The sequence below is a fragment of the Dermacentor andersoni genome, chromosome 1, assembly GCF_023375885.2.
Source record: "Dermacentor andersoni chromosome 1, qqDerAnde1_hic_scaffold, whole genome shotgun sequence".
Lineage (NCBI taxonomy): Eukaryota > Metazoa > Arthropoda > Arachnida > Ixodida > Ixodidae > Dermacentor > Dermacentor andersoni.
In genome coordinates this window covers 120,035,327-120,058,766 of record NC_092814.1, presented here as the reverse complement: position 1 = coordinate 120,058,766, position 23,440 = coordinate 120,035,327, and the positions used below count along the sequence as shown (strand labels likewise).

At 42.0% G+C, this 23,440-nt stretch overlaps 1 protein-coding gene across 1 annotated transcript in view; it reads right to left on the bottom strand.

Moving 5' to 3' along the window:
• LOC126545751 (aldehyde dehydrogenase, mitochondrial-like) overlaps positions 1 to 23,440 on the bottom strand; it is a 42,866-nt gene that overhangs the window by 13,315 nt on the left and 6,111 nt on the right. Inside the window, exons 2-6 of the mRNA XM_050193722.3 lie at positions 9,634 to 9,738; positions 9,153 to 9,293; positions 3,758 to 3,884; positions 3,156 to 3,217; positions 2,745 to 2,987 (exon numbers count right to left, since the gene is read on the bottom strand). Of these exons, the coding sequence (XP_050049679.2) occupies positions 2,745 to 2,987; positions 3,156 to 3,217; positions 3,758 to 3,884; positions 9,153 to 9,293; positions 9,634 to 9,738 (678 nt within the window). The remainder of the gene's footprint in view (positions 1 to 2,744; positions 2,988 to 3,155; positions 3,218 to 3,757; positions 3,885 to 9,152; positions 9,294 to 9,633; positions 9,739 to 23,440) is intronic.

The window sequence follows — 23,440 nt, the reverse complement described above, 5'->3', positions numbered from 1 at the left end:
GGGGAAGCTCGCCCGTTAGTTTTCCCTTTCATGAACCTTTCTCCACTTTTCAGGCTTTCGCAGAACTGATTCGCCATTTTTGATGCAGTGCATTTCAGTCTCTGTGTAACCATCACAAATGGATGGAATAATTAATTGACATTTTCTAATTCACAACTTTAAGGGGCATGCTGTACTTGAAAAATTTACGCCAAGCCGTTTAAATCATATTCATTTGCTAGAAATCCTGTAATTTGCATCAGTTTCAAAAAATACATTCTCAAAAGGTGCAGCGAAATACCATTGCTGATAAAGTTAATATTTTTCAGTATTGCATTTTTTGTGCAGTGCACAAATAGTATGCAAGGTATTTCACCATACATCTTGAGTACATATGTCTTGAAATTGGTGCAAGAAACAAGAAATCTAGCGATGAATATGCTGCTTGCTGGCTTCAGTTTTGTAATTACATGTCTTAGTGTCAATTAAAAAGCTCATTAGTGCATTTTGGTTAGTTAGTCCATTCGTTAGTTATTATCACACAGATACTGATTTCTGCCACAACTGATGTGTTGCTGAAAAACTATCCTAACGTTAAATGTATGTAAGCAGATGGCACCAGCTCTGGCTACTCCTCTGCTATGATGTGTGATAAAAACAGAAACACTTTGCAAAGAATAAAGCAACAATGACATAGAAAGCACTTAAGGACGAGTTCTTGCAATCAGTTCACTAGTCTTGATACATCTGCCACGCCAAAAACTGCCATATAATGCAAGAGAATCTGAGGGTGTACCCTATCATTATAGATTGTTCAATTTGTCAACGAAATGACAATAGTGTGGTGCTGAACTTCTACTGTTTAATATAATGGTACTGCTGCATAGAGGACTGCCATGAAATGCAGTCTATGCTGTGAAGCAACAGCAATACCTTCTTCTCTTATCAACAAGTTCCGTGCTTTCTGGCATGCATCTTTATCTTTACTTGCACACTGTACATTAAATCATGGAAGCACAAGCTGCCTGTCTCGCTTTTATTTATGACACTACTGTTTGCATTCTTGAACAGGAAAAAGGCATCTGGTGTTGTGTGTACACTACACACATACTGTTGTCTTCTGCATGCAGTGAACGCAATGTTTCCTTTTGAATGCACTTAAAAGGAGCTTTAGCTTAGGGCCAACTCCAATTTCCTTATTCAAATACATGTAAAATGCAGAAATGATTTTATAAGATAACTGCTCGACCAATTTAAATGAAATTTGCTGCATTTGAGAGAAAAAAGATAAATTCTAGTGACTCTAGGAAGGAGAATGGTAAGTTTAAAAAAAAAAATTGAAGCACAAAGTTTGTCAATGCTTTTGCACTGGCTTTACTCAACAACATTTTAAAATACAAAACATAGACATTTCACCACCTACGCGGGTGGCATCGTCACTACACAAATAGTTGAATAGGGCGAATATATCCTATTTATTCATCCTATATATATCCTGTTTATAAATACAATATATTCACTGTATTGAACCATTAGTGTACCACCAATGCTATCTGCATAAGTGGCAAAATGTCTGTCTTGTTTTTGTTTTTTAAAGCATTGTTGAGTAAAGCAAGTGCAAAAATGATGACAAACATGATTTCCCCAGGCTTGTCGAAAACTTTTCCAAGCATGAAGTTTACAAATCCATAACTCTACACAAAAGACAGGTACCACAGTTCTGTAAACTGCATCCGTTAGAGCATCTAAAGTGGACAAATGTGATATATGAATTTACAGTTTACATGTAATTTTTGCATTGTTTACAAAGGCTTTGTAAAATCCCAACTTATAAATTAGTGGTGTATTTCAGAGTGGTGTTCAACACATCAATTTAGTCCGCTTTAGATGTGTTATTACGTACAGTTTACAGAATTGCAATGTCTTTTTTATTGCCGAGTTATAAAGTTTACAACTCGATAGTTGAGCATTGCCATTTGTTGGGCGTGTTGGTAAACTGAAAGCATATTTAGCGCCAGCAAACAAGGCCGGAAGGGAGACAACACCACAATGTGCATTGTGGTGTTGTCTCCCGTCCATTTTTGTTTGCTGGCACTAAATATGCTTTCGATAGTTGAGTTTCTTGAAATTTCACAAGTTTCAAGAATATTCCTTGAAAATTGATGGCCTAAATAAAAGATCCAATTCTATAAGTCACTAGATTTTAACTTTTCCTTTTAAATGCAACAAGCCTCAACAAAATTGGTGTAGTGGCTGTTTCATTCCCACACATTTAATTGGAACTCCCAAGGTAAATCTTTCTCCTAACACAATTAACTTTACTATCGACAAACACTTTCTTTTTTTTTCTTTTTTTTTCTGTTCTCTTCTTTTTGTCAACATATAAAGCAAAAGTAATAATTGCAACAGAACCAGCAGTCATCACAGAGAATCGGCTGCCAAACCAGCAAGAGAATCGCAGATAAATAATGCTGGATTGCTCTCCTATTCCATCACAATCTGCTGCACCAATCAGATCTAAACACCTAACATTGTCAATGCCTCCAGCAACAAGCCATAGGGAAGTTCGAAACGTTAAAGAAAAAGTGTTTATCATGAAAGATGGCCTTTTGTGAAGTGGTATTACATTGCATGGTCACATGCTGTATGGTCACAACATTGGCTATCTGTAGTAAGGGCACTTCGGGGATATCATATATGGCTCAATCTCAAAGCTAAGTATTCAGCTCTAAAGAGAGACCCGCAAGTCACAGTTAAAAGCATACCTCAGTAGATCCAGTGAAGGCCACCTTATCAACATGAGGGTGGCTGGCTATGGCACCTCCTGCTGTTGGACCATAACCTGGAATCACATTGACAACACCTGGTGGGAAGCCAGCCTCTTTAATGAGGCTGGCACAGTACAGTGCAGTCAGTGGTGTTTGTTCAGCAGGCTTCAGTACCACAACATTGCCAGTGCAAAGGGCAGGCCCCAGCTTCCAGCACACCATTAGCACAGGGTAGTTCCACTGGAACATGCAAGAGTAAACCAATCTTAACAGATATCTGCTCAAGAAATAAAGGACAAGAATGCTGTGGATTGGTTCCAAGAATGAGTGTCAATAAGAGCGCCTAAAGCAATCTCACAAAACATCACTATATAGGCAGAAATAGTTCAATGCCTCAAGACAACTTACAGGAATAATCTGGCCACATACACCAATTGGTTCATGTCGTGTAAAGCTGATGTGGTTTCCATCTGAAAAGGAGAAATCTGCTCGAGCATTTTGCTTTATGAAGCTTAAACATTAATGCCAAAAGTTACAAAATGACACTACTCTTCTTTTTATGCATGGTATATCAATAACGTTTATTGAACACACAAAGCCATCTGTACATACAGCTTCCTAGACAGCACAATGCCATCATGCCCACTCATTCTTGAAGTGCTTCACGCAATGCATTAGTGGGAACATGGATTATGTGCTAAGTAAAGACATCTGTTACTGAGCAATCCTAACTTTCTGAACTATATCAAAGCTGGGTCCCTTCATTTTATGGTTTTATATTCTTGAAATGTCAGACAAAATTTTGGCAGTAGTATTAAACCTGACATTTAAATCAAACTTCACATCAAAATTGTTTTGGCGCTGTTATATCTGACTGTTGCAGAATTTATTGGTTATACAACTTTTCTTTTGCTCATACTAGCTGCATTGCTATTAAGTATGCTCATTTTATTGGCAGGAAACAGACAATATTCAAGCAGCACATGTATTTTGTTTCGCACCATACATACCAATGGGTATAGTCTTCCCATGAATCTTGTCACTCCAACCAGCATAGTAACGAATGCAGTCAATAGAACAGTCCATGTCAAAGAGTGCCTCTGCATATGGTTTCCCATTGTTTAGCACTTCAAGGCTCTGTAAATGCCAGAGGGTACAAGTATTAGCAAGAATCTGCTCATAAAACTGCACTGGCATTCAGCATCGCTCTGAGTGTAGAGATCTTGTTTAAAGGAAGTGAGCAAGATGTGGCCAGGAGACTCAAGTAACGTTTGTGGTGTAACTATAAATTGAGAAAACAAAATTGAAAGACTTAACTTTGAAAACAGCTAATGCTGCTGCATCTATACAATGATACACTTGAAGACTTGAAAACAAATATCCAGGCTCATAAAGCTGGTGACCCCATTTTGGTAAGCTGTGACAGTGATGATAGGATGTGCTTCAATGGCAACTTCAGCATGGTTTGCCCTGACATAAGATATAAGAAATATCTAGTTGCAGCATTAAAAACCTTGTTATACAATTGACTGACTAAAAGCAAACACCAGCCAAACATTTTCAAGAAAAAGTAAAAATTTGTACTGCTAGAATATCCCAACATTTCAGTGCCAACTTGGCCCTTTATTTAAAGATGGCTACAATGACACAGGTATGTCACCTTCTATATATCATCAGCTCATTTTCCTTATTTCTTGGTGTGATGAAGGCTGTTCTAATAAACATTGGGCAGTGCTCTCACAAATTGGTTGGCTGGAGTACGGCTGGTAGGTTAGTATGGCTAGTACCTTGGCCATAGAAAATGAGACAGTTATCTATAAAAGGTGCCAACCCTGCTCCATAACATTCACCGCAAAAATGAGCCAACTTCACCCTGAAACATTAGTTTTATTTGTAAACATTTTTACTTTTATTGCTCATGCATTGAATACCACAAAGACCCCTGGGCAGGGCCATAACATGAGGGTACGAATGTGCAGTATATGGTGGACTGTAGAAGTTATGTGGCACGACTTGAGCGATGAGTGTTTCTTAAATGGAAGTCTTGAAGTGAAAAGTATCAGTGATAAGAGTGACATTGGTAGTAAGGACATTTCAATGCTTGGCTGTGCACAGATGGTATGGTTGGTACGATGTTGTGCGGGCAAGAGGTGAGTACACAGCGTTTGGATGGCTGTTGCGTGAGATAGGGTGTGCTTGTGTGATGACCTGTGAATCAGGGGCGTAGCCAGAGAGTGGGGGCTTATGGGGCTTCAGCCCCTTCAAAATTTTTCGTGCTGTCATGCACCACCGACCAAAACAACCCCCGTCACTGAAAATCATTCTGGATTTTGTCTAGAATGTCTTTTTTATGCTCAAAATGACATTTCAACGTGAATATTGCAAACTCGAGCTGGATTTCGCAGCAACGTCCATACACTGGGAGTCACATAATGCAAGGCGCCCCATCCGACCACAAAGTTTCAAGGGCGTTTTGATGGCAAGCAGGCTTGGTGCAAAAGATTTATTAATGCGAATTTTGGTGCGAAAGATGTATTGAGATTTCCAAAGTCTTGCATTAGATTTTCAATTCCAGAACTTTGTGGGTTTAATGTTGTTATGAACATTTGACGCCAAAGGTGCATTAACATTTCTGAAGTCGTACGTCGGACCATATAACGAGACAAGCCAAATCAACACACTATCAGACAAGTTGGCAACGCATGCAGGGAGGCCCGATGAGACGAAGGCATGACGAAGTGTTGTGGTGGTTCATTTGTGTTGTCACGTCACAGAAAAGAATATCAAAATTTTTTTCACCTGCACCAAAGCATCCATGTGAAACCACTAAAGCCAGCAAAGGTAACTACGTTCTTATTTATTTTCTACTTTGACTTTTATTCGCGAGGACACATTGAGCCACTTTTTCTTTTTCTTTTTTCTCGCTACCTGCGGGCTGATGAACCAGCCAGAGCGCATGCGTTTTTCTCGTGTTGCATCGACCCTCGTGCGGCATACTTCGGTGCGCGTTTGTTTTTCTCTGGATGAGTGAATTTTCGCCTCGCAGAGTTTTTGACGCTTTCTGGCTAGCACACGAGAAAAAGAAACAATGGTCACTCGACGCCATCACCGTGGAGACTCGACGGATTCCAATGCATTCGCTTGAGCGCAACCTCTCCGGAAAGTCTTGCCCCGCTGGTGTAGGACGCTGAGCACTATGCGTATGGTTCTCTGTGGATCAAGTGTCTCACGTACGTTTTCTTCAATATTCCTTCAGTAACCACATCAGGTGCCCAAAGTAGGCATTCGATTGTGACCAACATGCTTTCGTTCGCATTTTTTTTATTTCAGTGCTCCGGTTCCACAAAAGAAAAAAATAATTGTTGTGGCACAGCGAATACCCCATGGTGAAATTTCAATTTCATTACTGCTTCTTTTGTGGAAAGTAATGGGCCACGGGATGTTTCATTTGCTGGATACTCTTGTTATATTATAGCGATAGCAATTATATGGACACTCCAAATGCATTCCTGCCATCACCCTCATGTTCCGTGTGAAGTCTAAGGGCAACAACATCGTGACCACACGCCGCATGCTGCATGTGCGAGTGAAAGCGCAGGGGGGGGGGGGGGGAGGTGGCATGGGTGAGCCGACGATGGTGGCTCAGTCTTGTGTGCGCAAAGGAGAAAAGTGAGGAGGAAGCACGCCGCCTTCCGTCGCGCGTGATACATCAGGGGGAGTGGAAGGAGGGGTGTGTGGGCGGGCCTTAGGATTCTGTGATCTGTGAATCTGTGATTTCCCAACATGTTTATTTGCCTTGTTTGACGCATTATATATAGTGACTTTTTCTTAGATATGTAGATTTAGTGGAGACTTATATGTGTATTTAAATATCTTGTTGCGAGCTTTTGTGTATACGTGCAGTGAACTTTGTTACAAGTGACACCTTTTTGCCCTTTATCAAGCTGTATTTTCGCATTTGTATATTCCATTGTATCTTCGCATTTCTAATGTATGAGGGCGAGTCAAATGAAAGTGAGCCAACCCACCCCGCGCAATAATGGTTCGGTTCATTATCTGCGAGGCATGCACATAGCACACGGGCATCTCACATTTACAAAAGTGACACGCAGGTGTGAGGATAAATGTTCTTTACTGCTCTGATACACTGGGTTGAACATGGTTGCGTGACATAATAGAAGCCCTAAAGGTTTAACAGCGTGGTGTCATGAGGTTTTTGACAGCTGAAAGTGTTTCCCAAAAAGAAATTTGCCACAGTATGGCTGCTGTGTATGCTGAACATTTCATTGGCCACTGTGAAGCGTTGGAGCAAAAAACTGTTCAAAGAAGGACGTGAAAGTTGCAAAGACGATCCAAGACCGGGCCAAAGCCACCATGCAATCACCCCCAACACAATTGCAAAGGTTGATGAGCTGATTAGACAAGAACGGAGCATAAGCATCAATGAACTGGCAGAGCGTGTGGACATCAGTCACGGTTTGGTTCACACCATAATTCATGAATATCTCGGTTATCAGCTCTTGTGTGCGCAATGGATGCCCAAGATTTTGAACCACCGCCAGAAGACGGAGAGGTTCGGTGCTGCCTTGACTCATCTGATCCGGTATCACAATGAGGGTGATGACTTCTTGTCTGCAGTTGTCACCAGGGACGAATGATGGTGCCACTATTACGAACCTGTAACACGACAGCAATGCTTACAGTGGAAACATTTGATTTCATCGCCCCCAAAGAAAGTGAAGGTCATCATTTCTGTCGGAAAGGTGTTGTTGACTTTTTTTTCCCATCGTCAGGGGCCATTACTGATCGAATTTGCTAAGCCCGGAGAGACTATCAGTCGTTTCCAATATTGTGAAACGCTGGATCGGCTGCGTGTCACTATCAAGAACAAACAACGTGGAAACTTGACGAATGGGGTCATCTTGCTCCACGACAATGCCCGTCCCCATGTCGTTGATGTGGTTAACACAAAACCGGCAAAGTTCAAGTGGGAAATGCTACAACGTCCACCATACAGCCCGGACCTGTCGCCTTGCGACTTCCACATTTTGGGGCAATTGAAGAAACAGATCAAGGGAACCAGATTTGTGTCGGACGATGACGTGAATGAGTCAGTTGCAGACTTTTTGAAGCAGCAACCCAAGGAGATTTATGAGGTCAGTGGGACAAATGTCTAAATGCTCATGGAGACTACTTTTAAATAAAGTACCCCGTTTGTCATATATTCACATTGGTTCACTTTCATTTGACTCACCCTCATATATTTTGCAGAATTTCTGCTTTTTATATGTGCTCTCCGTTGCGACTATAATTTCGGTGCAATTACTCACAATACACAACCAGTGACAGCTGCTCCTGCACAATACATTGGAACAAAGGACAGCATCATCGAGATTTTTCCCTGACCGTTGCATATGTAGAAAAATGTAAACAAGGTTCTTGAATGATAAAGTTTCATTAAAATATTTGTCCTCAACTTTTTCATTTCACGGCCTTTACATTTTTCATATCAGCGGCGTGCACTGCTTTGCTGGTTTCAAACTCATATAGTTCTAAAGTTCGTGTTATATTTTCTTCACTTATTAAATATACAGAAAACATGGAAGCATTGATATCAGTTATTTCGGGCACAATTTTTGGGACATACGAGTATATTCTTTTATGAAAAAATACATATTTTACTTGTTTTGACAGTATGTAGCATTCAAGAATTCATTTGCAGCATCTTTGGCAATGCCAATGCGGTTATTATTCATGTACTGGATCCCTCAACACATTCTATAAAGAGGAGGCCGGCTGCAACGTGAGCACCCCCCCCCGAATGAAATTTCTGGCTCCGCCACTGCTGTGAATCTGGACACAATGAATAAAAAAAAAAGCTTGTTTAAAATAACTGATTAGTGTTTACTGTCTGTTAATCGATAACTTGCACAACCAGGCACTAAGTGTTTAGATTACTCTTATTTACAAATGCACTGGGATTTCACTTAATAATATATCTTGCAAATATTTATGCACACATGGTGCAAGAGCTAGCCTGAAAATTTCATTTTACAGGATCGATGCTTGTCAAAGAAAATTGTTTATCCTACAAGAGAATATGGGGGCAAATCATTAGTCATAAATAATACATCCAGCTTTATGCCACTTTATGCCATGCATCCTGGAATGAAATGACATGTGCAAATATCATATATACCAGACACACCCTTTAACATGTATGTCAAAAACTGCTTCTATATAGTGGTCAAACACGTGCCAGATACCATGGAGAACCATGGCAAAAGAATGCATGTTATTGTCTTTTCTGCTGATGCTTTCAGCAGGCCTAAATTACAAGTGCACTTTAACATTCTTGTTTCAAAAGTTGCGAGAGCAAGCTAACTGAAATCAAACTGAACCTACAGCCAAGTACTCCTTATCACGCTGTAGCAGGTCAGCAAACTTGTTGAGTAACAGGCCCCTCCTTGAAGCATCCATTGTCCGCCATGTTGAACCAAACTTGAAAGCTTCTCTTGCTGCTTTAACTGCTTTGTCCACATCCAACTGAGTGAAGGAAAATATATCAGTAGCTTAAAAAAAATGAAGTAATGGTAAGTGTTAAAGTGTACTAATTGGCACATTAGCTGCACACCAGCACACTAGCTTTTCAAAACTGTTCCAGTACGTTTCGAGAGTGGCTATGCATATTTATGAAACAAAAGGATATCTTGCAAGTTGTAATCCAGTAAACAAAACAAAATACGCAAAACTTAATCTACAGCTTCATTACATTGTAGCAATATTACTTTTCTATAGAAGTGACTGTTATTGACAATTTTTATGTGTAAAGCTTTGATCAGATTTGAATAAAATAACCAAAAGTCTTGCGACAGCCTTCACGTACCTTATCACCTTCTTGAACATCCACTATGACTGCACCAGTAGCCGGATTTACCACTGAGAATGTTTTACCGCTGACACTGTTGACAAACTCATTGTTTATGAAGAGCTGTAAAGACCAGACAAGTATAGACAACAGAGTTAAACACTTCATACCATATTTGAAAGTTCAACTTACTGCAATAGTTATATTATCAAACAATTTAGCATACAGACATGAAAATGTGTGGGTATAGATCTACCCACGCATTCTGGCTGCTGAAATATGCTTGTCATTGACTGACCACTGTTGCTGCTTAGCTTCTGTGGCCATAGTGGACTAGCTCTCCATCCCAGCAAAATTTGCCTGTATACACTGCTGATAATTTTCATTGCAATAAGCACTTTTTTTATAATTTAGGTTCCACAATCTGGTTCCATGTATTTTGTTTAAAATGCAGCCTCTGTTGAACAAATTTGAACAAACCTATTCACAACAGCCAAGCCCGTATATTTATACCTCACACTTCACTTAAACTTCCATGGCAAAAAGATTTTTCCACTACACTTGTTCAATGGTGAGATGAATTCCCTATAACAATTTCTCGCACAAGTTAAGATGTGCTTGTTTTGCCACCACAGGTCAGCACCAATTCCTGCACAGTGATCGCTAGTTGCAGATAACCTATCTGTGCAATCGGTGCATATGTGACAGTCAATTTGTTTACATGATCATTTTTGCCACTATGAACAAGCTGCGCAGTACCAATAGTATAACCAAAATTCAGCTCATTGCAAATAAAAATACTTTTGACAGAGAGTGGTTGGAAAGTCATATTTTTCACTTTGCTTATGGCAGCAGTTATTGGCACATAGCTTAAAAAAAAACATACCATTCGGCTGCATTTTTATTGTACCTCTGTCAGTTGCATATCATTGGCTATAGTGATAGTGGTGGATGAAGGTATAAAAAAAGGTAAATCATTTTGGTAGAATTACAACAAATACAAAGGGTATGATGGCATCACAACGGTGTAAGAGGTTAGATATATGTATAGACTCAAAGTGGCCAAAGTAGGCAAAGAATGCGAATAGCATTAAGAGTTTTATGCTTGAAGAGCAAGCCCATGCAACGATGCTGTCATTAATTTACAACCATATTTGTGAATCCCAATTCTACGGTTTCAGTGGTTGAAAGGTTGTGCTTAGTGAAGCTTTCTTTGTGACGTCCAAAGGCTTAGATTCTACACTCAGTGGTGGTGCTCTGTCCTGTTTCTGGGCAAGCATCTGTAAAGTTCATGGCCAAGGACAGTTCCAGGATGCATTCATCACTGAAATCCACTGTGCAAGGTGCTAGGAAAGACTGATCCATGTCTCTAATTGCGCTGTGCTATTTTGTCTTGTGGCTTACTAAAGCACTGCTTAAGTCATTCCCAATGTTCTTGGGATCTGTATAAACTTTTTTTCAGTGTTCACATAGACAGTTTTTGTGCACAATAATACAGAACATGTATTCTAGTGGTGTTGCAGCCACCGAAGGTAATATAGTACTTTGACAAAAGTTAAGCTTACAGGTACAACTGGTATTCTGTGCAGCGTTAAAGTGTCAGTCATGTCTAAAATTTATTTTACAAGCCATGTTGGAGCTATCTAAATAGGTGCCTAAATGTCATCAGCTCCTAACAAAGAACTAAAAATGCTAAAAATGTCTAATAGACATCTAAAGACCCTTGAAGCAGTGCCTAAAAGAGTACAGTCGCGAGCAAAAGGTTAGAAACACAGCATCAGCAAAAAATGAAAAATTTTCTAGCACAGTTACGGAATGTGGAGTTGCTTCAGTACTCATTGGTTGAACATGTGAACATAGGCTATAACACTTGATGCCCACTGAAAGACAACGAGTGTGCTTACATCCCTGTTCAGCACCGGCCTATCTCTTACGACTTTGGCCAAGTTTGATTTTACAACAAAGTCTGCTGACTTTTAACAGATGCCATGGCCAATTGCTGTCTTCTTTTTTAATGGGTGTTCAGGCTTCCTTCTTTATATATAACACGTGACTTAAAAAGCTGCAGTACAGATGTACAAGCACACAGTTACATCATTTTTTAAAATCCTTTGAGGGCTTTCCTCGGAGCTCGAAGAAGACTAATGTAAACGATAACGACATGAAAACAAATTTATTGGGTTTCTGAGCATGCCCTAACACTTCTGAAATGTGACTTATGGCCTAAAACAAGTATTTAAATTTTTTATTAATTAAATGTATCTCATTTACTTACTAATGGCACTTCCAAAAAGAAGCCCGAGTAACTGTGTGTGTGTGTGTGCGTGTGTGCGTGTGCGTGTGTTTGTGTGTGTGTGTGAGAGAGAGAGAGAGAGAACTCCTCACCCCCAAAATACTAATTTATGGGTAAGCCATTGGCTCTTTCTACAGATATAACAGCATTAGCTATTTTACTAGCAGCTAAACAACATTGTAGTACTCATAAATATGTCTGCCAAACATGAATCCTGAAACATCAAGAGCTGTGACTTTATCTCCATTTAGTTCTCCTATACATATGGATAGCTTAAGCCTCTCCCAGGATGACTGTTAGCAAATGTTGTGCATTAAGAACATGTTGCATGTTGTTTTTTCGATATTGCTAACACATTTGTAGTTATCAGAGAGAAAATGCTTTATGCAGAATTCTTGACAATTTAAAAAGGACTTCTTCTTGGGCAAGTAGGTTGCTTAGATTCACTGTCTTTTTTTTTCTGTCCCTTTTCATGAAATGTATTTCGTGCCACAATCAAGTATACCTAGGAAAAAATTGACAATTTATTCACTCAGGTAAGTATTTTGTTGAATTCAAAGTCCAGTAGATATATCTACCCTTATGTATGTTAAATACTGAAAGAATGAATTTCCAAAACTTCTTCTTATAGAGCTGAAAAATTATTGAATGTTCTTGTGTTCTGCACTTTACTTATTTTACTTTCAAATGTTTTCAAGCAGTATTTGATGTTTATTTAGGGCAAATTAAACAGACACCAAGGAAAAAATTATTTGTGCACTAATTCTTAACTTGCAAGTTTAAGAGTTAAACAGAAGAAGCAGACACGAAGAAACTACCCTTAACTGCATATTACCAGAATTTTTAGTGACAAGAGGTTACAGTAGTAATTAAGCAATGCAACATGCTGAAGATAACACATACTGTTTGTGAGTTAGGTGATGCACTGTACATTAGCAGGCTGTTCATTTGGAGATGAGGGTGTTTTAACATTGTGAAGAACTCAGGACATTATGGCACAGTCTGCAACAGTAATTAATGCTGGGTGCACACTCAAGAACGTTTTGCTATGAGTCTTTCCATTCCTATCCCACACTGCACTACACAAAATTACTAATACCGGCGTATAGACTTTTTCACAAAAATCTTAAAGCTCACAGGTATCTTAAAGTGCACAGGTATTTTCATGACTGGACTAGTGTTGGGCCCCTGCTGGTTTTGCTCGAATAAGCTAGAGAACAAATGAGTGAGGGTTTCACACATGGCTAGCACAGTCAAGTGTATGCATTAGGCACTGTGGAAAGGTCTTTACGTATATGTGGCTCTGCATCATATGAATTACTAAAAAAATGAAGTAGATGTGGCAGGCCTGGTTTATTTCAAAATGTTTGTTCTAGAGATTTAGTATGTACTGCCAAGAGAAAGAGAGAGACATTCTTTAATGGCTACTGAAGATGTTTTCCTGGCCATTTGGCTTAGCATGTCACTCCAGATGACAAGGGTACGTGTTACACAAAACGACCCACATGTATGTGTAGTAACACACCCACACAACATACATAAACGAGAAAACCATAGCAGGTAACAAAGCGTGTCTCATTGAGGTCAGTGTTTCAGAGTAAGCCTAAATGTGCCTTCATTATGCACAGAGCAGAAACAGCACTGCTCCAAGCTCCAAGTTCTTTTAGAAAAAAATTTATAAATTAATGCTTCATAGCTTTTACTTGTTACTAAGCTTTTGCTTTCCTTTAGGTTTACCTAATTTTTCTTTTGCTTTTGTTTGGCTTCTCATTTGTTATTTTGTATATGCATTACTATATTCTTGCCAGCTTTGTCATTTTTTGCTATGTTGTTGTTTGTTCAGTTTTTTTGCTTATTCATGTTTGTCAGTTTTGTTCTATTCCTATGAACATAGTGTGTTTCTGCTTTCATGCAAGATTTGATTGTGTATTTTTGTAAAGAACCCCTCTCATATAATGCCCTCAGCACGAATGTAATAATGACTAAATGAAGTGCATGGTGCAGCTAGAGTTGCGAACTCTGAAGTGAACAAATTCAGGGCTGGCGACGACTACTCTTGTCAGTGCCAGAAGTCACCAGTCTGTATGTGCCATATAGTCCTACAGTGTCGCAATTTACAACACGAAATTACAGTATAGTTGCCTGATGCGGCTACCAATATGAATAGAGGCACTGTGAGCAGTCTGGGCCTACAATAGAACTAGAACCATGACAAAAAAGAAACAGTCTTGCCGTTCATGACAGTGTAACACAACACAAGAAAGAAGAATGTGCAAATAAGTTGTCAGGCATTATAAAAGTGAAATCTGGTCTATTTATATTGTTACCCAGCAGAAAGAAAAGCAAAAGTTCGGACATTTGGGTGTCCCGACTGAGTCAAGTAGGGACACAGGACATTTAAGGCCAAACTACACGTACACTTGCTGGCGGGCGAAAGCTCACGCCCACACACCTTGCGTTTGCCTCGCCTCGCAAGGAATAGTAGTTTGATCCTAGAAGATGTGTGTGCCAGGACACGCCCACTTGGCTCACTATTTTCACCTCGGTAGACATTGTTGCATATTTTTGTGAAGTAGCCAGTGCACCGATATTTGTCTGGAGGAGACGTTTGTTCTGGTGCCGTGCTTCGACACATACGATCTGTCCTGCACCATCTGCACATGTGTGAGTTGCGCGGGCACAAGCTTTTGCCTGCCAGCATGCGTTCGTGTAGTTTAGCCTTTACTTAAAAGTTACGACTGCCCCGCTAAATTCAGGATGGTTACATGGTAACCCTAGGGGCAGCTCAAAGCCATCACTTGAGGAAGGAAAAAAGTTAGAGACACTTAAGTTTCTTTGCGTGCAATGAATGTGAAAGCAGTATGACTCTTCCGCGCGATGCTTTGCACTTGGTCATGTGCTTGAATTGAGCAAAGTTAATTTTGAAGGTGGGCCAAGTAAGTTTTGGAAGTGGGCTAGGTTGGTTTTGAATGTGCGTGAACTAAATTTTCAAATTGGGCAAAGTAAATTATGGGGGTGGGCCAAGTCAATTTTGGGAGTGGGCCAGGTCAGTTTTGAACGTGGGTCAACTGATTTTTCGAAATGAGCAAAGTCAATTTTGGGAGTGGGCCAGGTTGGTTTTAAACGTGGGTCAACTCATTTTTTAAACTGGGTAAACTCAACTTTTGGGTGTGGGCCAGGTGGGTTTTGAACGTGGGGAATTGGACAAAGTCTATTTTCTGGGTGTGGGCCATGGCGTCCATTCAACGCTGTGGCTGTTCTCTGTAGGATCTTGCAGTGCAAGCTGCAGCAGCCCCAGCACCGGAACGTAACGTCATCACTTAGTCACTTGGATTTTAGCACCATCGGATGTTAATGCCGGATGCCAGATTTTCCGCTTCGTGGGCTATATAATGCTTTCGCATCAAAAGCTGAGGAGAGCCCCTACCCACTCTGTGTGCTAAAGGAAAAGTGTTGAGGAAGTCACACACATGGTATTTTGCTCTGTAGCGGCCATGTTGTCGAGGCACAATGGCGGTTTTGTGACGGCAATGTGTGCTCATGCATGTGCTGCCCTGCAGGTCTCGTACCTTGGCAAAGGCGTCGTGTGTGCAGAATTACACTAATCTCCGTGTTTTGCTCCGCTGTGTTATCTAGACCGTGCTCTCCCTGCTTTGTTGTGGCCAGGTGGGACTGGAAGTAAAGAAATTGACTTGCCGGCCCTGTGAAAGTGGATGTCCAGTGAAGCTATTAAATACCACAACTACTGAGGGGGATATGCAATGCTTTATTGCTTTAGAGTAATGGTAGTAATAGTAATTTTGACAGCACGCCGCCACCCATAGCGGTGCTGAAACAGCACTAAAATCAGTTGCTAGGTTGGTTCTTTTATGTACGAAAGGCTGGGAAGTCACCCCCCATGTTGGAAGCTGCCGTTGGCAAGGCATCTTGCGCTACAGTAACCTTTACCGGGAAATGTATGCGGGGAACACTACATGCTTCGTATTGTTATCAGGAGCACTTTATCATCACTTATGTGGTTTGGATGATTGTTGTGTGCTTGTTCTTTATTGAAACGTATGTTGCTCTGTATGTTGTATGCGTGATCCCAAAGAACGTATGCGCTGTTCGCTTCACTTTGCTGACTGCTTGAAGCCTCTGCCTTGCGGGGGTACGAGCCACTGATCCTGGCCCTGCACTGCCACCGGGATAGGCCAATATCTTTGCTGACGAACGCAGACATGAAAAATGCTGACCAACCAGAGGCTAACAATTTCGCTGGAAAATCGTGAAACAAGCACGCATGCAACGCCGTACACCGTGTACCCCGCCACAAACGATCTGGGAATCTATTTGCTGTCTTCAGTGGATTATTAAATTATGGAGTTTCACGTGCCAAAACTACGATCTGATGAGACATGCCGTAGTGGGGGACTCTGGAAATTTGGACCACCTAGGGTTCTTTAACATGCACCTAAATCTAAGTGCACAGGTGATATTGCATTTCGCTCCCATCGAAATGTGGCCGCCGTGGCCAGGATTCAATCCCGCGACCTCGTGCTTAGCAGCCCAACACCATAGCCACTAAGCAACCAAACCGGATTTTGGTGGATTCACGCTACTATATCAACACAGACTGAAACCGTTGTGCTTCAGAATATGTACAATAAATGCCTTGCAGGTCAGTGACCAGCTGTGCAGTGTTCCTGCTTTTGACAGCAGACTATGCATTTGTGGCATATAAAACAGCCATGTGGAAGGATGGGAAAGAAGCAGCTGCTGTGAGTAATTAACGGACGAAACCTCCTTACCACAGGATGCATTATCTGTGTGCGCAAGGGGTGTAGGGAAGTGAAGGTTGGTGGGTGCAGTGTAAAAGAGAACAAGGCTCGACAGAAGAATGTCACTACCTGCGTGCATATCAAACCGCTGATTGTCACACGTAGGCTCGGTCATCGTCTCCTCTATATTTTCAATGCCAGTGCAATCGCTCGCTCTCCAATGGGAGCCGTTGGTGCGCCTTAGTTCAGCGAGTTGCCGCAATGTGACGTCACCCAGATAGTATGACTAAACCCAAGTAGCGCCATTCTTTGAAGATTGCCACGGTCCCCCTCCCCTGTGCTTTTTCTCAACGCTCGGTCCTCCCATTGGCCAAACGCCATCACATGCTTTTTTTTCTTGCTTGTTTTTGCTTCCGCCGCCATCGCGGTGCCAAACATTGCAGCGGCGTATGCAGGCACCATGTTTCACGCCTCGTTTGTGCTTTTGTAGCGTAGTTCCGTGGTCGCGATGCCGCGTTGCTGTGCCTTCGGGTGCAGCACAAGTGAAAGGAACGGCAAGCGACTATTCTGTATTCCATCTAGCTGCCAAGTGAGTTGTGGAGGAAGGTCTGTCTTCAAAGAATCAGCTGGGCTGATTTCAACCCAACGCAATGGTACTGGCTCTGTGAGGTAAGCGAGCAATTCTTCACTCATCACTAATCTCATATGCTGCCACTTGTATGCAGCTTCTTTAGTTTTTTGCTCTCGTAAGTGACGCATGTTTGCGCTGCGTTTATTTGCAATTTTCGTGCCCAACTTCAATCAGGTCGTCTTCAAACACACATGCTTTTTGTCGACTCAGTCACACATTCCATGGCCTTGTCTTTGGCCTAAATGCATACGAACAGCACCTTTTGAGTTATCACCGTATGTTACGAAATGGTGGCAAACAGGTGCGCTGATGACGTTCCGATCATTATAATTACGCCGTTATCGCTCTTTAGCGCCATGTAGGGGGAGCCAACACCGGTGCAGGAGTAAGCCCCCTGAATAAAACCAAAGGTAGCGATATACTTTTATCTTGCCGCCGCCGCTGCTGCGAGGAGCATGTGAGGAGGCAGGACAGAAGGTCTGCTTCTCTGAATTGGTTGAGCGCTGTCACATGGTATTTTTCGAGCCCGTTTCTCTGTTTTTTCTTCTTTTCCTCCATGGTCTCGGCAAGGTCCATCTAAATAGGTCACGAAGCTTGGAACGAAAAGCGTGCCAAAACCTATTACCAAATATATCAGTAGTGCACGATTGAAGCGCGACTAGGTGAGGGGGGGACAAACACTGAAACTAAAAAACCTATGTGAAAAAAAAAATGTTCGTAAATTTTTAATCAGAATACTGTCATACTAGAAAATATTATGTTTCAAGTATTTTTCCTGTACTAAAACAACAAATGGTAACTTTCTCCTATCTATTTCACAATTTATTAGTTCAATATTTCTGGCCCCTACTAACCAGTGATTCTGACGAAAGACTTGGCAAGATTGTGCAAACAAGCTATTATGTAGTGCGGAATGGCGTTTCTTACTTGAACACTGCGGTTTCATCAGAGTTTTTTTTTCTTCCTTGCGTGTTCGTTCAAAGCGTGGTGTGCGCTTCACTTAAAATTTTGTATGACCGAGCACACTGCATTCATTGGCGAAAGGTGTGAGTGCAGATTTTTTGTTATCGTGCAAGTTCACGCTGCGGCATGCGATGCGCTTGTCTCGTCGTGACGATAAATGTGGAACGCTCCGCGAAGAAACGTCGTGCTATGTTCGTTTACTCTCCATAACACAGGTTTTGAGTGTCCGATGGGCAGCAGAATTAGTAAGTCGAATGTTTGCTAAACGATAATGTGGGGCAATGTTGTTTTGTCTGATAACTGTTGCATATGAATACATGGTGTCACAAGGAATTACAAATGATTCTGTGAAAACGATCCGCATATGTTGCTATACATTATGACTGTCTGCTGGCCATAGTACTTTCCATCTATTTAAACATGTTTTGTTTGGTCAATTGGTTGCATTATTTTAGACGAATAAAAGTGAAATTGCTTTTGAAACCCCTGTGGTAGTGTCATTTATTTCCATCCTATTCGCTCACGTTCCCATGGAAGCTACTGGAGCAAATGCCATCAATAACAGCCTAATTATGCTCACATTCAGACATACACCATTCCTATAGTTAAAGGACACGCTGACGTTTCAGCTGAAGGGAGTCGCAAGCTCGCCTCAGCCTCAAAAAAATGACTTCTGGCGTAGCAGTAAAAATGCTGGATGCCAAAGAAATTCAAACATTCATGCCAAGCAGCATAAAATCTTGACGTCACTGCCATTTTCGGTTGTGACGTCACTTTTTAATTTTTTAATTTATTTTTTGCTGTTGTCCCCACGATACGAACATGGTGACGGTTGCAACAAGCCGCCATTTTCTTGCCTTGTGGGCTTCTATGGAAGCTTCGCCAGTTGGTTCTTTATATTCTATGGCTTCGCTACCAGATTATATATACCTTGGTCTCGGCGCACTCGCCACCATGACCATGGCTGTCGAGTTTCTGCGGCGAGGCATTCACAAGGGATCTTGCATGTTTTGGCTAAGTTTCGTGGCTAACCGCGTCATTGAAGTACTGTGTTTCCGTTTTGTTTTATGTTAGGGATTGATTTTAAGAGTACTGGAGATGCAAACGTGTACGAACGGAGCTTTTTTCTTTGCTTACGGGTTACGGAGCTCAGGCATGGGTAAGCTTATGCACAGGCATTATTCTCGGTGCTTGTTCAGATTTGTTTTCCTGATTGCGCTATCCATCAACAGGTGTATGAAGCTATGCAGTGCATGGGCTGTGTTCTGTCATATATCGTGCTGGAAACAGTACAGGTGTTATTGTAGTATTGAGAGTGAGTAGCTTTGTCAGTCCATGGCTTTGTTAGCTAGGCACTGCAAATATATTTTGCGAGGACAAGCTGTTCATTACCAAGTGTAAATGATTTTGATTATTGTGAGTAGGCTTTCTTCCCTTTGCCGTCGCGGCAGAATAAAGTGGTGCACGAGTTTCATGGCTCATATTGACTTAGAACTGCGCTAAGGGGGAAAGTGCGCATTGATGGAAACCATTATTCTATGTGTAACTTTTGTCCTTGCATATGCCTTGTTTACAAATGAAGTACAGGTTCCCCTGTGATGTTTGCACTTCAGAGCCAATGGCGCCAGTTTGTCATAAGAGCGTAGGACCAGTTTCACTACATAAAGAGATGCGAGCGTCATGACGAGAATAGTTGAGATGCTCCGCATTGATCATGCACGTTTCTGCACGATGCTCATGTTATTCAGGTGAATATGTCGCGCCTTGCGTTCAATCGTCATGGTACTAAGATGATAAAATTATAAAGCTGCACAAGCTCGAAACACGCAGTCGATTGCGTAGACGCAAGTACACACGTACGCACTTCGAGTAGCGCAAACACATCCGAGTCGTTGAATCGGCAGCTATATAGTACTGCACACACCGCAAACGCATTGCCTTTCATGTGTACCCGCGAAACCTTGACTCCATTGCAGCTCTTTCACACCGGGTCTTTAGAAAGCAAAATAAATAATCTGACCAGTAGACTAGAAATAACTCGCGAAGTAGCTTGGATTTGTGCAATCCACGACAATATTTTTGCCTGCCGGTACACCGGTCGTGGACGACATAACACTCATATAAAGCTGCAGCAGGTACAAGAAGATCGTGTACACCACATATACATCATTGGCGAGACAGAGTTCTGATTTCTGTGCTAGTACTCGACACTAAAAGGAATTTGTCCACCAAACTAGCCTCAATAAGGCTTCCAACTGGAAGCAGGCATGCCAGCCCGAAGCGGCTAAACACGTGCGCAGTTACTCGCACGAAAATCATCTGCTTCTGCCAGTTTAATAGTGTTGCGTCATCGCTCCTAGCACAGCACACAATAAACCTTAAATATGGTAAAAATCCATGCGCAAACACCCAACTACAATTATCACCTCGTAACACTATGGGCGGCCCTGGAAGCGTTACAGCGGGGTGTGGCACTTGCGGAGACGCTGGACGTGTGCGTGCATGCGCGAGTAAGAGCAAATGCGAGAGAGGAAATGTGGGGACTTCTGCTTCTTGAATATATGACTCTGCCTAGGCACTACGTAGGAGTTTCATAGTGCGTGTTGTATGTGTTTATCCCTAGGCGTGCCACAGAAGTCGCGGGGCGCAGTAGTGCTGAACTTCGCGTCGCAAGTTGGCGGCTGGACGTTATTATATTTATTCAATCTTGTTTTTTACTAATTGAAACAACGTGTCATCATTTCGCATTATTGGCGGCGCCTCCAGGACACCAAAGCAGTAACGGGGACACCAAAGTTTGAACCCGGACTGGTTCGTAGGTTGGGGCTCGCCGAGGCCTGCGCGTGCCAGGGGTGTATAAGATCGGCTGTCCGCTATCGTGTACAGCCATTTTTTTTTGCGAACACCCCCTGGCACACTTCGGCCTCCGCGGCCCCAACCCACGGGCCACCTGGTTCCAGCTTTGATCCCCCGCTACCCGTTGGGTGCCCCGGAGATCCTGCGCCGCCTGCTTTATTATAACCTCAGGTGCTCTTTTGAGGCCTCCGTTTGCTGGTTACATGTGCCCTCCTGAAGCAGTGCTTGTAAAAAATGAAATCTATCGTCGCGACGAAAAAAACGACCCGTGACTTGTACAACACCAGTCAGAACCTTGCCCCTTCAGACACAGCGATCACCAAATGGGGCGTCCATGCCCACTGCCTCACCGTGCGGGCAGCCGCTACTCTGTCACTAGATGCACTGTTCCCCACCCATGTGACAATTCTATGTCATTGTTTTTTATGCCGGATCCTTCACATGTACTAAAAAATATTAGAGGGCACCTCGTGCGAAAAGATCCCATGAAACTTAGTGAAGAAATAGTGGCAAAGTACAATTTACGCAGCAGTGATGTGTCGATTGAGTACATAGAAGCAGTCCTAAAGATGGACTCAGAACAACTGAAGGTGGCACCTAACCTGAGTACCGTGCACATTTCCAATGGCCACTTCACAAAGATGAAGGTAGGGGTAGCTGTTCAGTTATTCCGGGAAGCACCTGCAGCTATAAGGTACTTTGTAGAGCGCATGAAGCTGCCGCCCGAGGCTGAAACAACAGCCTGGTTTTGTGAAGTAATTTTCAAGCGGTACACAATCATGAGTGCACGGCACCCTGTTGTTGCTCTGAGCTTATCAAATGAAAGCAAATATGAAGAGGATATTGCAACGCTGAAACTCGCTGTTGAAGTCATTGAGAGCTTAGGCATTGGCATCAAAAAGGTCTGGAAGCCATGCCAGACAGGGATGCTAATGTCCACTGCTGTAGTGCTTCAACTGCATGAATTTCTGCTAAAGAAATGTGGCTATGCATTCTTCTTGACAGGACGATTGGCCCAAGATTGCCTGGAGAACTTGTTTTCGGTCATCCGGATGATTTCTCCCGTGCCCAGTGCATATGATGTCAAAAATGCGCTCAGAATTGTGTCAGTTAGCCAGTTCCTCAAGGTACCTAAGAACTCTGGTTATGAAGCTGACGACAGCAACTACTTAGTGGATTTCTTCTCTGCAGAGATTCAAGAAGTGCACAAAGAATTTCAAGAACCCTCGTACGATGATGAATGCGCAGAGGGCGAGCCATTGTCTCTTGTAGAAAATGACATCATTGCTCACTTGGCAGGGTATTTTGTGAAGTCTTTTATATCTACTAACAAACCATACTCCACCTGTACTGAGACCCTGATTGCTGATGAGGCTTCCGATGAGCATGCTCTTGTGCAGCTCAAGGAGTACAATCAAGGTTCCAGAAATTTGGTGTATGTAAGCCATATGGTACTGCGCTTTGTTTCTTCCTGTGAATGTGTCTAAGAAATTTTCACAGGAAAATGATATTTGTCATTTGGATCACCCAATCAATACATTGACGAGCCTTATTGAGCAATCAGTTTCTCTGCCACCTAGTGAATGCGCTGACCACCCAAGCGTTATGAGAAAACTGATGTGCCATTTTGTTGTCATGCGACTGCGTATCTACCTCCGCTGGCTGAACGAGCCTGATGATTCAGACGACGGTTATGGCAGCAAGACTGTGGCTGGCGTGAACTTGCCGTAGAGTAGCTTGCTTTATATCTTACACCACTCCGTAAATAGCTGCTTTTTTACCACTGACTTGCTGGCTTATTTTGTAGTTTGCATCTTTCTTCCATGCTTTGTTTTCATGTTTGTTGCAAAGGTAACACCACAGTGCATAGAAACTTTTTGCCCATACGTCTTGCTGGCTTATTTGGAGATTTGCATCTTTTTTCATGCTTTGCTTTTATGCTTTCCTTTTAAGGTTAAACCCCACTGTACATACCCCACTTATCTGTCCCTCTGTCTTGTTTACTTGTATTGTAGTTTGCGTTCTTTCATGGTCGACTGCACTTGACATTGAATAAATAATTTGCACTGTTTTTTTGTTTTGTTGCCTTTGCTCTCTGTAAGGGGTGAGGTTGACAAGCTAGGTTACATATTTTTCTGCAGCACTAATGAAGCTCAATCTTTAGGGAGCAGTTATTTTCAACAGCCTAGCCCATCACCACCCTATGTTGCAGGCAAAATAGGAATTGCATGCACAGGCATCGTCAAAACTACAGCTTTTTTCTAAACCTTTTCTGGTCGAGTCTTTTTCACAAAGCATAAATTTTCAAAGTCTGTTACTTTT